Source organism: Thunnus albacares, chromosome 4 (assembly GCF_914725855.1).
Source record: "Thunnus albacares chromosome 4, fThuAlb1.1, whole genome shotgun sequence".
Classification (NCBI taxonomy): Eukaryota; Metazoa; Chordata; class Actinopteri; order Scombriformes; family Scombridae; genus Thunnus; species Thunnus albacares.
The window spans coordinates 13,682,081-13,697,970 of NC_058109.1; the positions used below are offsets into that span (position 1 = coordinate 13,682,081).

At 37.7% G+C, this 15,890-nt stretch overlaps 1 protein-coding gene across 1 annotated transcript in view; it reads left to right on the forward strand.

The window, feature by feature from the left end:
• The window catches only part of snta1 (syntrophin, alpha 1), a 36,388-nt gene extending 21,420 nt beyond the window's left edge, over nt 1-14,968 (forward strand). Inside the window, exons 3-8 of the mRNA XM_044348888.1 lie at nt 9,357-9,552; nt 9,850-10,039; nt 10,406-10,536; nt 11,032-11,228; nt 12,498-12,685; nt 13,416-14,968. Of these exons, the coding sequence (XP_044204823.1) occupies nt 9,357-9,552; nt 9,850-10,039; nt 10,406-10,536; nt 11,032-11,228; nt 12,498-12,685; nt 13,416-13,508 (995 nt within the window). The 3' untranslated portion in view covers nt 13,509-14,968. The remainder of the gene's footprint in view (nt 1-9,356; nt 9,553-9,849; nt 10,040-10,405; nt 10,537-11,031; nt 11,229-12,497; nt 12,686-13,415) is intronic.
• The last annotated feature ends 922 nt before the right edge of the window (nt 14,969-15,890 follow it).

A 15,890-nucleotide genomic window follows, 5' to 3' on the forward strand; every position in this document is an offset into this window, starting at 1 on the left:
CATGAATGTGCACTTTTTTATTCTCATATGTACACACAAGGAGGCACAAACATCACTTGTGAGTTTGGTAAGTCAGAGCAAAAACATATCATGCAAATTCTCTGCTCTAGCACCCAACTGATACTGAATATTTCAGGATGACACGGATATTTGAGAGCAAAAATGATAATTACATATCCAACATATGACCTAAACAAACATTTTGCCTGACTATTTCTTGCCAAGGCAACTAGCAGTGACTTCAGGAAGTCCAAGCCAAGAAATAATCTGGCACATAACCCCTCATAAACTGGCAAATTGTTGTTTCTACACCATAGTTTTCAAATGGATTAAAGAAAAGAGACATGAATTGATTACCTTTAGAGGTGCCTTTAGTCAAACCCAGGTTACCCAGTTTCCCCTGTTTCCTCTAAACTAAACTAAACAAAGTTAACTGGATCCTGGAGGCAGATTTTAGGCATTCAGACATTCAACCTTAGTTCTGCTTCCAACAGGTCAAAGAATCGATCAAGTTTAAATTTGGCAATCAAATTTGTTCTGGGTAGGGCCTTCTGCAGTAAATTGTTTACAGTAAACTTATCTGTGTTCTCTGGGCAAACTTTATAATAGAAACTGTTGCTAAAGAAATTTAAACATACACTATCTGGTATATTGGCATTTCTAATCTGCAATTTGTGTTACTTATCATCCAACATACACCTTAATACAATCTGCCATGGGCTAAAAACGGACAATAATATCGGCCATGCTGATGTATCAATCAGGCTTAGCTCTGCATGTGTCCGTGTTTCTTTACTAAATGTATAAAATAAAAACAAAGGGACCTTTCTCATATTTAGTCATATTTAGTAGTTGTTGTTTTTTTTGTTTTTTTTTACCTCAGTTGACCTCAATTTACCTATGCAAGTTGACAGCTACTTCAAAGCTGTAGCTGATACATATTGGTTGCTCACTGCTTGATACTTGTTCCCAGTCTACACATCCCCAATACGTCTGTTTTTTTTTGTTTTTTTTTTTACCTCAGTTGACCTCAATGTACTGAATGAAAACAGTAAGTGTTCCTCGTATTTTGCGGTTATTTATGATGTTGTTTTGGCTCAAGACATCTTTCCTCGTTGGTGGTGTAACATTGGGACATTCTTTAACTGACATGGTTTACAGAGCCAACAGCATGCTTCTGAGGTCGCTGGCTGGCCAATGACATTCCAGCTGCTCCCACGGTAACCAGCAGCGGGGGGAGGAAGGGCTGGCGTTCAGCGTTAGAGCATTGTTTCATCTTTTACACATTAAAGGGGACTTATTATGCACATTTCCAGGTCTATATTTCTAATCTGGGGCTCTGTTGGAATATCTTTCCATACAGTTCAAAAAAGTCCTCATTTGTCTTATACTGACCCTTTATGAAGTCCCTCAGTTGTCAGTTGCCTGTCTGAATCAGGCCATTTTAGCTCTTGTCCCTTTAAGGGCCCCCCTCCCGAGGAGCCCACTCTGTTCTGATTGGCTAGAAGTTGCGTCATAGCCATCCTTTGGCCGCTCAAAAGGCTACGTAAACAAACCATGAAACAAACTATGGTTGTAGTAGGATTTCACTTCTTTTTTCATTCTTTACTCGAATTTTAATTTCTCAAATACATTTGTACACTTTTAAGCCGGATTCCAATCCAAAATATGCAAGGGGACAACAAAAAACAACACATGGATAAACCTGACATCAACTTGTTGGCAAGGTAGAAAAAACCATTCAGGGCAACATGTCCTGAAAAAGTGTTCAGGGCAGGTTGAAGCCCTGGCTTTTGACTTGCAAGGAGCATTTTTACATATATTAACTTCAAGTTTTGGAACTTGGACTATGTTTAATTTATATATCTGACATCATAATATTATATAAATAACAGAAAACCACAAGAAAGCATTATATGTTCCCTTTAATGACCAAACCATGTCTACCTGCTGTTTTTCTGATTGTACACCTGATTGTTTTAGGATTCTGAGAAATGCTGATGGGGAAACTTCTACAAACTATGTGGATGTGGGTAGAGGGGTGGTCGAATGTGTGGTAGTCTGTCTGAGTGTATATTAGGTAATCAACCTAATGGTGAGCATTGGCTGAGCATAGTTTGAAAATTTAAACTCATGCTTTGGCAATCTAGACTGTCCTGGGAACTGGAAAAGAAAGAGCTTTACAAAACCAGAGTTAAGTGAATTGTGTCAAAACTGAATTGGCTGAAAATGTCTGGTCAGGATTTGTGAGGTTCAATGTAAAGACTTTAGCTTGAAAAGCTTAGTGGCAGAATCTGCAGAAGAAGCAAAGAAACTCCTCATACACAACCATGTGTGTGCACACACACACAGCACAAAAGTAGTCTCACTGGCTGCCAGATAAGCTAAAGTAATAACAGTGCCATCTCAGCTAATTTTAGCTCTGTATTGAATGTGCCGCCACTGGTATTCATGGCAACATTTCTGGCAGAGCTTAGCTGTACGTTCCGTCTGTATTGCCTGTCTCACTCTTTCTTATACTCTTTTCTCACTCTCGATCTTCTTCTCCTTCCTCTCTCTTTTCCATGCTGTTCATTCCTTTCCTCCTCCCCTTCAATTCTTCATGAATTTCTCCTCTTCTTTTCATTCACCACTCTATTTGAAGGCTATCTTGTCTGATTTGTTATGTGGGTCCATAGTTAATGCCTGACTTCTAATCTGGGAACCACCACAATGATCATTTCCACATCGCTTTTTGGAGAATAGTAAAGCCTCTTTCAAAATTAAACATCTGTATATACTTGCTATGATTGGTATTTTCCCTCCAGCCTGTCCTGCAGTTTGTGCAGCATGAAACATATACATGAAGCCTTACATAATCCAGAGTAATGACCACTGAGAATAAACTCTGTGTATGCACCAGATATTAGCACCTCCACTCTCCCTGTTTTTTTCTATGAAGTTTTAAAAAAAAACTTTTATTGCTCAATGTGTAGAGCTAGTTGTGTGACTGAGACATCCTCATTAGCCTACATACTGATAGAAAAGTGCCAGTTTTTACCTGCTGTCTGGCTGCACTGCACCACCCACAAGAGTTTATTGAAAACCAAATTCTTCTTATTCAGTATATTTGTAGGAGATCTTCTCATGTAATCATGTAGGCAATCCCATTTCCATTCCCAGTCTTGTGGCCCTGCCTGCCACATTGAGATTGACCACATCAATTTTGAATGGATTTGGTCCAGCAACAAGGAAGCAGTTGGCTACCCCATGGTACAAACATCAATGGGTTGGCATGAGAACACATGGATAGAAGCTTATTTCCATGAAACATTACGTATGCAAGTTGACAGCTACTTCAAAGCTGTAGCTGATACATATTGGTTGCTCACTGCTTGATACTTGTTCCCAGTCTACACATCCCCAATACGTCTGGTTTTGTCTACAGATGCTTTTTTTTCTTTTTGGATAGATTTGCATAGTATAAATGAGGCTGGTATACATGTCAATTTCTCTATTAGAAAAGAGAGAAATACATCTTCATACACTCTTCAAATGCATGATGGTCATGGGAAGAACAACACAAATCAGAACATTTTGAACATTTACAGTGGAGTCCTTAATTCCCTACTGGAAAAGGGGATACATAGAGCTGGTTTAATTTCTTTTTTTCTATTCTAGTGCCCATTCCTGTGTTTTTGTAATACCAAAAAGATACTTTTTTGAAAACCTTACTCACATAAAAAACCCTATTTTTTATTTAACAAAATAAGCTGGAGTTTTCAAATGGTAAATGTCATCTAAATACAGGCAGCTGCATAACTTTGCCTTACTAAAGTACAGTATAAAATTAGCAGAATTGTCATCTAAGTCAGGAACAATCTGATCAAAGAACAAGTAAAGAGTCCAAATCTGAGCAACAATTTGATACCAGCCTTCAGTAAACAAGCATATTTCTGTTGGTACCAAAAAGTATTGAGGTTCGATACCCAGCCCTGTGTATACAAAACCTTGTGTATATAGGGCCCTATGAAATCCTTTTTAATTTTTTCCAGATTCCATTCTATTTTCTCCCAAATTCCATGTTTTCCCTTTTAATTTAGCTGAATGTTGTGGTGGATGAATAAAATTTCAATAATTCAATGAGAAAGTATTCAAACTTTAATCATACATTGAATAAAATGAATATATATATATCAATGAATTGGTAATGATACAACACAACATCGCACTAGTTTTTAATCAAAGAAAGTGCTTCAATACACAGTACACTCGGACATTAGCATGAAGAAGTGAAATAGATATGTAAGAACTATGGCCTGAAGTAATCCTTCATATTTTTGTGAGTGATGGCACTGTGTGCCATAACAAATAATAATCACAAAATAGCATTGGTAAAACGAGGCTTATAGTGAAGGGGTTAGAACAGCAATTTGCTCATCCTCCCAAAGTCAGGGTGAAGCCACTAACCAGCTGTAGGGATGGGTATCGTTAGGATTTTATCTTTATCTTATCCATACCCTTATCAGTCCGGTTCATACTCTTACTGGTTCTTTTTCATTACTAAAGAATTTTCATTTTTAAAAAAAAGAGTAAATTTAGAACAGGATTACAATCGATTTAGGCTATATTTTGGATATAACAAAATGTTGTTTCTAGAGTACCAACAGTAAAGATTACAACAACAAAGACATTATACACACTCAATAATATCTTACTGTAAAGAAATCTAAAATGTCAATAAAACAAATAATATTCATGACATAAAAATAGTGAGTGTTCATTTGGCTTAGGATCTATGAAAAAATGCTTAGGTGCTATGCCTAAGTCTTATAATGGTAGGGAAAACCCTGATTTTTATAAATTGTATCCACATTTTGGCACATTCCACGATAGTTTTACATTTTATTTCATTTTTACTATCAAATTCCACAATTCTGTCCATGTTTTTGGCAACACAGAAATCATAGGGCCCTATGTACATGTGTCTGGGTACTTACTCATTCAAGTGCTGTATGTTCAGCGCAGAGAGAGTGTGTGTGTGTGTGCGTGCATGTATGTGTGTATGCCTGTTTGCATGTGCTGTAAATGTTGTTAAACCAGCAAAGAGAGTGTGTGTAGGGTTACCTACTATGTGTTAAGTTTTCACTCATTTTCAATTTGAAGAGAATAAATGAAGAAACTTTTAACTGGTCTTATATCATGAGCTCTTTTCAATACATCGACCTCTGTCTCATACTTCCAAAGAACACAGACAACTTCTTACTGATAAAATGAGGAGTGAAGATGCCTCTAGGGCAGGCAGTGCTCCTAGGCAACCCCCTTGATGCAGTTTGTTTCACCAAGCAGATGAGGGCCCAACAGAAGGCCTCTTAGCCAGTATGGCCGTCTTGCTTCAGAGCTGGTTGATGGAGGTCCAAGTCGATACATTGGTCCTGGTTCTTGGAGCTTCAAATGTGAGCCAACAGTGAATTACAGCTTCTGTCGACTTCTTTTGATTTTGGCTGAGTGTTGAATAAAAATTAAATCTGGCTACAGTAGCTTTTTCCATTTAGGCTTGGGTAATTCTGCCGGCTGGATGAAAACTTCACTTACAATGTTACAAACACAAGGTTTCTTGGTACCAAAGTAAAAAACACAAGAAGAAAACAGTTCCTAGAGTTCAACGCTGAGGTGCATGAAGCTTGTTTTAGAAAAAGTTTAAAAGTGCGTACTTAGGCGAGCAAAAAGAATATTTAAGGAAGACATCTAAAAAACTAAGACAAAATAAAGACAGAGTTTCTAAGCTCAGAGATGAGGACCAGCCTGAAGCACAGGAGTCAGTCAGGCTCTTTTATCAACTTAGCCCAGGCAGGCGGAATTTTGGGGGTGTTTTGGGCGTGGAGAAAATGTTTCCTGCTGAAACCTCTAAAGAATATGAATTCTTTTGTTCTCCAGGGACAACATGGTTTGAAGCCTAAGATGGCGGCTTCTCCTCTGTGGTCCGAAATGGCGGCTCCTGATTTCCTAACTCCTGATTCTTAGGGAATTAAAATTTGAGTTTTACACGCAAAAAGTCACATACTTCAAAGATCACTATAGTCAATTAATCATGATTTTAAATAAATGAAATAAATGGTAGGTAATAATGTGTATTGTATTAGAAGAAACCTCACAGTTTAACATTTGGTCTTCAGCATAATTCAATCATTCATTCCTGACGACTTTGATTGTTAAGATGGTTTCTGATACTGCTAATAGATAAGTAAAAGTAGACAATGCTTAGTTGATTACACAATGAAAATTAAAAGAAAAATTGTAGTCTTACACACAATATACTAATATGCTAATATAATTGTCCTCATGGTTACTACGGTCTTAAAGTGTCCAAAGATTTTGCTATCTATCTATCCATAGTCAATAGATGGCAGTGTTGTCACGCAATGCAGAATGTCTCACCTCTGGATTTTAGTAATTCATCCATTGTTTATTGTACGGGTATCAAAGTTAGACCATTCTTCAGGAAAACCAATGCTGAGCAACATTACTTACTGAACAATTGGACCACTTAATTCACATTAAGTCAGACTTGGCTAAAACAGGGAATACACCAATGTGAAGTCAACAAAGGAATGCACTCTCAGATTTTGTAAGATAAGCGAAACCCAAATGGAGTCTTTCTCCATGTTAATGTAGAGTTCTCTTGACTTGCTTTCAAAAGATTCAATGACCCAAGGGTCATTTAAATGTTTTGATGTTCAGTTGTTAATTGTAGTTATCTTGTCAGCCATGGTCTCTGGCTAGCCTCCATTCTGTCAGCCTCACTGGGAGAGGTGAAAAGGCCAGTCTGAAAGTTTGGAAAAACACTTACCTACTTCTGAAATTAGAGAAAGGTTGTGTTCAGAAAAAAGTCAAAAGCAAACAGGGCTTTCTGCCTACATGTGACAGTGGGACAGGAAGACAGAAAGGGATAAAGACAGAGTGTTAGGTAGTCATTTTCAATACTCTTAATCCAAAGTGGGGGAAAAGTCATTCTTCTCAATGATTCTTTATAGATTGGAGAGAAAAACCTTCAATGGCGGGATATTTTTAGCTTTCAAATTTTGTAACCATTCACTTCCAAACCAAACTGAAAGGAACATCCCTTTAAAGAGAGAGAGAGAGATAGAGGGAACGACTGCAGACAGATTAGACATCCAGGACAATATTGTTGAGAAAGAATAAGTTTTCAAAAGAAAAAAGGCACAGACAGGGAAACACTGAACATTGTGCTGACTCAGAGGACCTACTGAATATTTCTACTTTTAGGCGTTTAGGTCATGCCCTTTCCAACAACAACTTACACAGGACCATGTAACATTTCTGTAACACTGTTCAGGCACACCCAGTTTTACTGTGGTCTGACATATAATGCTTCTGCATATGATGTGGGAATCAATCATGGGAGACAAGGAAGTGACACATTTCTGTAAATTTAGATTTCTGATCATAGAAATGATTTTAAAGCAACAGAGTTGACTGAAAACCCACTTTTGCAAACTCAATTGGATACATAACGTGTCTAAAAATGTCCGTCATGGCCCGTGATGTCTTGTTCCTACGCTGAAATTTGATAACTACCGCCCCTCCATGCCAAGGACGAGTTAACAAGTGAACAATCTCTCGCCTTGTGCATCTTACATAACTTTTGCGATGCCTGTTTTCACGTGCCAGATGCCAGCTGCATGAGTATTACGGCATTAACTATCCTAATGTGTTTGAAAAGAGTCAACATGAAACTTTTCCATAACACATTGCAAATTTAGTTGTTGTCTTAGAAGGACTTTACAGAAAGTGAGTGGATGTGTTTGTGTGCACAGTGTTCCCTCTTAAAGACATTTTAGAAGGGCCCTTGTGTCACTTTTGACCCTCTCTTCAACCACTGACCCACTCTGCCACCTCCTGATAAAAGAGAAGAATTAAAAGAACTGCTACTGCACTGTTTGTAGTGAAATAAAACCATTAAAAAGACAGAGCCACCACACAGTTATATGTATGATGTACTGCTTGATGTTTTAACAAAATCACTGCCTGACTGGCTGGTATGGGCTCTATTTTGGGAATGGTAGAAGCCCCCACTCTCACTCTTGTTGTCCTGTGCTGTGACTCCTCTGCTTGCCCTCTGGCTACATGCCTCTTGTACTGTGCAAGAAGAGCACTTCACACTTCCCCAGTGAAACCAGAACTCTACCTTCAGCCTTCAGACTCATGCCTTGCCATGTCCTCTGGGCTATTTTTACTCCAGCAGTGGCTAGTCCTGCCAAACCTATACCACAGCCTACTGAACTGGAGCTGAGCTGTTAGTATGCATGTGTATGTGTGTGTGTGAGAGAGAGAGGAGTAAGTGTATGAGTGGTAAAACTGTACTTTTGAAAAGAGATGTGTGCAGAATAGGGCTGTGGCAAAGTATTATCACAATTAACTTGGCAACAATTTAGATCATAGCCATTAATGGATACCGTATGTAATTTTGGTGTATTTACAAATAACTATTTTACAATATTGAAGTTATGAGGAAAAAAGTGGGATGAATGTACAATGATGTTGCAACTAATGATTATTTTCATTATCAATTAATCTGTCAATTATTTTCTCAATAAATTGAGTCATCCTTTGCTTTATAAAATGACAGAAAATGATGCAAAATGTCCATCACAATTTCCCAAAGTAACATCATTAACATTAACATCATTCTTGTTTTGCCTTCAGTGCTTCAGCTGGAACCAGATAATTTTTTTCTTAAAAATGTACTCAAAACAATTGATATACAGATGCCACTTTCTTACTGTTAGTGATACAGAATACAGAACAGGTAATACTGATAGTTGCTGTGACAAGATGAATACTGGTATTGACCAGTTCAAGTACTGGTTATCATTGGAATGAACATACCAAATTTCTCACCACCTTCAGCTATGCTTAGTCAGCTAATGCCACACAGTGCCAGTGGACAGCCACAATTACCCAGCCCTTTTTTTAAAAGGTAGAACACTGTGACAAATATACAACATTAAAGAAAAAACTAAACTGCTTTGTTCACTACATGACTAAACATGTACAACCCTCTTAGTAAATTATACCATCACGGTAATATTAGTCACGTTGGGAAGAAAAAGAGCATGAAAGGCTCTATAATAGCTGAGAAGTGACAAAATTCTTTACAAATGGATTCCTGCACCGTTTTGAAGCAGCTCTTAAGTGCAGCTACAGTTTTCTCAACTCATCTCCGAACCTTGAGGCTCCATATTCACATCCCAAATTCCTTTTCTCTCCCTCCTCTGTTCTCTGGTACTTCTTCTGCCTTTCTTCTTTATCTAATTCTCTCTCTCTCACACACACACTCTCTCGCTCTGCTTCAGTGAAATACATCAAGGAGATGTCGGCCTTCTTTAAAAGCTCGGGGTCCCCTGGGGCCGCTCTCCCATGGGACTCTCCTCCCTCCACACCTCAGAGGGGGACTGAGCTCTCTCCTGCTGAAGTGAAGGAGCCCCGCAGCATCCCACTGAAGATGTGCCAGGTGTCACGCAAACAGTGCCCCCCGGACACAGAAAACAGGTACTGCATGTTAGAAGTTCACTGCTTTACGTAATATTTGATATTCAGTTAATGGGGGAAATCTGACAGACCTGAACCTCAACATAAAAAAATGGCTTAGAGAGAATATTGTAAAACGGACTTGTTACCCTGTCGTACTCACATATTCTCTTTGTTAATATCTGAAAATATCCTCTTCACCTTGGGCTTTTCTCTCTTTGCCACTTGTCTTTGATTTCTCTAACTGCCCCTTTTCTCTACCTCTGTTCTTCTTCTCTCTTGGCTTTCCTCTCTCTCTGTCCTCATCTCCCCTGCCAGGTATTTCGAGGTGATTTCGTCCAACAGAAAGAATTCTATGTTCCTGCGGGCAAAAGACCCAGCCATGGCCCAGTCCTGGTACAATGCCATCCTGGCTGGGGCTGCCAACCTTTTACCACGAGTGAAGGAAGAGATGAAGAGCATGCAGCCTGGCATGGAGGTCAAACATCTGGGCTGGATTACAGAGCAGGTATGCAAGAATACAGGCAGATATGGTCCAGACTGCCAGACCTGCTCTATAGTATTTTATATTTTGTCCTTTTTTAATGCTGATCTTAGTTGGTTTTTTTTTTATGGTGCCTTTGTTTTGATGGTGCTCTACTGCTATTTCTTTCTGTAAATTAGCTTATGAGCTAAAGATAATTTTCCACCCTGGCAGACAGGAAAGTTGTAAGTAAAAGTTATAAACTGCATGCACAAACACAGATCCATGTATACTTGTGTCAACTGCCAGCTGATCTCCACCGGTCATAAGTGTGCCGCGTATGGTAATCATATAAAGTACCATCATTTTCTCAGATTTCTTCATCTCTGCTACAAATGTTCATGTGTGCAGGTGGCCCAGGGCCCAGAGAGACCAGTATTAGCTGTGCTGACTGATAGAGACCTCCTGCTGTATCCCTCCTTTCCTGAAAGCAAAGACAGCATCAGCAGTCCCACCAAGAGTCACCCGCTCATCACTACCAGGTTCACATGTACACACAGACTGTCTGCGTATATACACATCTACACTACATACTAGATATGATCACACTATTGCTGTCTCTTTTTTTCTCTGTCTCTTTTTACACAAACACATCATGTAACATAACATATTCACATGGCATTTCATGAACTGAACAGATCTGTTCCTCACTCTGAGCAGCCCAGTTTTGAGTTAGGAGACCTTGGTAAAAGAGCACATGCTCACTCTTTCCATAAGTGGACTTTTGGACATTTTGCCACATAACGTCACATTCATTTGGAAAACATTAGTGGATCCAGAACCTATGAGTCATGTGTTTTTCCTCCCTTCTCTCTTCTCTCTGCATTTCCAGCTCACTCTCCAGTTTTCTCCACCAGTGTAACATTTTTCTGTAACACACAAACGTCCCTTTATTTGATTATTTGGGTCCAATCTTTTCTATGAATCTTAATTCTTTTGATCCACATTTTTCTCATAGTTTCTCCTCTCTCCTTTAGACTGGTCCACTCTGGCCCAGGAAAAACTTCTCCCCTCCTGGACTCTGAGCTTTCATTTGGCCTGCGTTCAGGCACTAAGCAAGGCGTGGAGACCCATGTGTTCAGGGTGGATTCTGCCAAGGAGCTGTCCACCTGGACTCATTTGCTGGTAGAGGGCTGCCACAATGCTGCTGAACTCATCAAGGAGGTCACAACGGGTACAGATACAGCCAATATTTGATTCCCATTTCTTTTTACTGGCTCGCTTTACAGATTAGAAAAATTCAAGTTTCACTCCAAACTATCAGAGGGTACAAGGAATTTGCCAGAAATTACTGAGTAGTCTTATACCAATGCTGACTTTGGTAGTCATTGTTGTCTGCCAGTGCTGGTGACCTTGATTCAGCATTATCACAATAAAGGTTCAAGATTTGACTCCTGCTAGGGTCACCCACTGTAGAAATTGGCCACTTTGAGGCCTAATCCATGAAAAAAAACCTCAAAACGCAAGACATTGTCTGCTGTCAACTTGACTAAATAGTCTTTGTGTTAAAGGTTTGTTTACATGAGTAATGCAGTAAAGCAGATCTAAATATCTATATTCACACAAAATATATGAAGAAATTCTGATTTTATACCAATAAAACAAACTCTTCAGTCATATATGTGAATAAACCTCAAATCTGTTTCATCCTAACAATCACTGATTGGGCACAAGATTTGGTTTCTGTTCATTAGACACAAACATTTTCCAGACATAGTAGGGGTTTGTCTCAAAAAGCAGGATTAGGAGTTGGGTTTTATTGTTCCTTACACAATGATTTAAGGACTGTACTCTTTAGCAAAATGCTGGAGATTTCCTCTGGCTTAGTTTTTATAAAAGATTCAAATTGTTTTTTAGAAAGGCATCCTTTTTGTGATACAGTAAATATTTTTGTAGAGCTAGTAAGAGGAGACAAATTACTCACTCAAATTACTTTTGGCACCCAGTAAAACCCAAAACAATCTTTATATTTTAGCCTATGTTCCAGATTCTGCATTTTATCTCCTCAGCAAATTTAGTTCTGGAAACTCAGGAATCCTGCTTTATGAGACCAGTTTTCATACAGTAGAGTAAAGGAATGTTGATACATTGCCCTCTGCTGGTAGCATGAGGTGGTGCAAAAAATATTCTGCAATAACCCATTTTAGTATCAGAATTAGAAAGAGTGTTTTATTTATCTTAGACACATTTTCTTTTCTTGACAATAAGCTTTATTTGAATAATACTTTTTATAATTTCGATGCTTGAAACTGTCACATACACAGCATCCTGCCAGGAATTCTGGATGTTGTATAAATACTTTACTGTAACACTGAGCTCAAGAAACATGTAATATCAGTCTGGACTTATTCAAGAACAAGTTCAGCTGGGGTCTTTTGAATCTTTACATTACTTTTCTCCCTTTGTTCCTCCTCTATGTAACTTTTTTTTTCTACTCTGGCAGCCTGTAGTTGGAATGGAAAGGAGTGTACCCTGGGAGTGCACATTGATGAGGGTTTCACGCTATTCACCGAAGAGATGGGTGTCAGGAAAAGTATTCTTCTTCAGCAGCCCTTCGAGCGCCTAAGAATGTCCTCAGACGATGGAGTTCGCATGATGTTCCTTGACTTTGGAGGCCCTGAGGCTGAGATTGTAAGTTATGCTGCCTTCCATTCAACTTTATCTAAAAGTCGCAGTATGTACGTTGTATCATTACCACCATACATTTGAGCTATGTATATTGAATATTATGAATTTAGCTTGAATTATTGTAAATAAACATGACAGTTGGTGTATGCAAAATAATTGCTGTATTCTCTGAAAAACAAGAAGACTAGAATCTACCATCACCCTCAAATTAATTTACAGATATTTAAAACATCCACTGAAACTACACATGTAAACTGTAGTTATTTATGTTTTCTTATGCTGTTTGAGAGTGTTGTCTAATTTTAAGGAAATCTGCAGGATTAATATAACATTTGAGTGCGAATGAATTAAGTAGTGTTAAATTATCTCAGTAACAGGACGCAATAGTTAATCGGAAATGTTTTTAGTTTTAGATCCATCACAATGCTATTAGTTTACAAAAATCATACAAACAAATCACGAATAGTGACAAATCTATGTTTTTAACAGTATTCAAATGTCTTGCTCATTTTATGTACTGACCTACTTATGTAATAAATTTTAAAATAATTTTAGAAGTTAGAGGTAAGCACTTTTATTTGTCAAATTCCTCTAAAAAATTTGCAACATCCATATATGTTGATCATGAAATGAAGCATTGTCTGATAAAAGACATAAAACCATCTCTGTGAGATATTAAAAAGCTAATTTCTCCCCTCCTGCTCTCCCTCTCTCTCTCTCTCTCTTCCTTCAGCAACTGGACCTCCACTGTTGCCCTAAGACCATAGTCTTCATCATCCACTCTTTTCTGTCTGCTAAGGTCAAGCGACTAGGCCTGCTGGCATGATAATGGCCAACTATCCGGAACATCAACAATAGGAATATTCAATAAAACACACAGTCCAAAAGACTTTGGAGGATGGAGCCCAGGAATAGTTGCTGACTAGCCTCTTCTTTTCAGCCCTTTTAGGCCTCTGAAATTATCATCTCTGGTCAGGCTCCTCCTGGTCTTCCTGGTCTTTAGAGGAATGAAGAGAAACTGCAACATTGATGGACCTTTGTTGAACTTGTAGTTGTATGGTAAAGAGAGAGTTTTACAGATGGCATAAGTCAATGGCCATTTGAAACCTGAGATCTGTCAAATCTGTCACAGTAAGTCATGACACTTTATGATGGCAAACTGTATGATTATGACAGTCTGCATCTTAATGTTTCTAAGCTTGAAAGTCCCAGTCATTTGAATTTTTTGCCCCATTGTTTAGTTTAGTTTTGTTTCATGAGTCACAGCAGGCCTTTGTCATGAGCATCCTTTCATCTTTCAATCTTTGCTTTATGTGCTGTGAACAGTCATAACAAAAGTTATTTCACAAATGTCCTGATTGATGTTGGACAAACTTTTTTTTTTATTAAGGCAGCTTCAGTGGAGTGACAGGATGACATGACTGATCACTACATGGTTTATGGTCTGTACTGAACAATGTACACCATACAACTATTACGAAATGCTGTTTATGTGGATGCTTAAGTTGCCTTTACCTTGAAACTTTACGAAAGGAGATACATCTCATGCAAAATCAAATATATTTTTCATTGTATTTGAACAACTCTTCTTTTGTTTTCGCCTCTGTCTCTTCTCCTTTGTTTGCTCAAAATCAATGGCCTAATATATAAAAATGGACTAACAGTAAAATATAAAAGGCTTTTGTTTTTATGTTTTAGCTTAACCACTCAATTAGATATATGCGTTTAATTCTAACAAAAAATTGACTCCCATCTTGAGTCTAGAGATGGACTCAACATGGAGTATGATTTAGGAGTTCTACTGACCACATGCTGTCACATAATCATGTATTGATAGATGACAGCTAAGCTAATTCTCCCGTATGGATAAGCTTTCAAGTATACTGAGTTCAGCTCTTAAATAAACATATTCTGTAGTACAAAGAGTTTTTGTCTGTACTCATGAATTTAATTACCAGAGAGGACAAATGTGCTTCATCAGAAAGTACTGATGGTGCATTTTTACAAAATATGTCCAACATTTAAATATGTTAATGATGAAAGACTTTGAGGTGTTTACATAAAAGTGTTTGATCATTTCTCCTTATGATTTTGTGTCATCTGAACATCCAAGACTTGGGGCCTTCTCTCTCTGTCCAACACTAAACAGACTTGTATTAATATATATTTCAAAACTAAAACTTGTTTGCTTCAAGAATAAAATGTATTGTATATTCTTATTTAAACAAAGGTGTGCCTTGCAGGGTTGTTTGTATATAAACATGTAATAAACTTTGTTAACTTTTACAGTTTTACTTCTGGTTTATTGAACATAAATGCCACATTGATTGTTTTATTCCTTTTAGTTTTTGTCACTGAGGTTAGACTATATGGGTTGCAAAACCATTTTTAAAAAGTAAAGTAGTTTAAATATTGAACTGTAAATCATACATAACTCAAAACTTAGAACTAGAAAATTCAGTTTTAAAGCCAGGTAACTTAATAGTTAAAGATCCCCCCCAGATATAATAAATAATTAAAATAAATAAATAAATAAATAATATAAAATACTCTGGATATTAGCAGATAATTTGTGTATAATAAGGTTTTTCCATAAATAAAGAAGTTATACCTGAAAATTAGTATTCTTAAAATGCCATCTACTCTTTCTCCCTCACTGAAAAATCCAGTCTATAAATATGTAAATATTGTTCGTAAAGTTTTAACTGCTGGATATGCAATGTCTCCTATTGTCTCCTACTAACCTGAGGCTTCAGGTTTCCACATCACACGTGTTTAAGTTGCATACTAGACAACGATTGGCTCCAAAGTACTTGTGATATCACAAATTATGCTAGAAGGTACACATCTTAAACTCAGATTTAGGTTGAGCACAAAGAAACTCTCCCACTTCTGCAGATGAATGTGAAAACAGCCTTCTAGTGTCAAACTCTGCACATACATAATTCTGCAAAGTGATGGTTTAAAATCAACTTGAAGAAACAGAAAAAAAACATTTTGAGTGGATTGAGACTTCAAAGCAGCACCAATAAATAATTGCAGGTTTTCAGCTCATTGTTAAGGTTTTTATCTCATTTCCGAAAAAATGAACAAAAAACAAGTCTGATAAACTCACTGTACACTACCTGCACAGCACCAATCTGCAGCCGAAGTTAGTGACATAGTGGAGCATTTAGCTTTTCCTTCAGGAGCAGGTGGAGACCAAAAA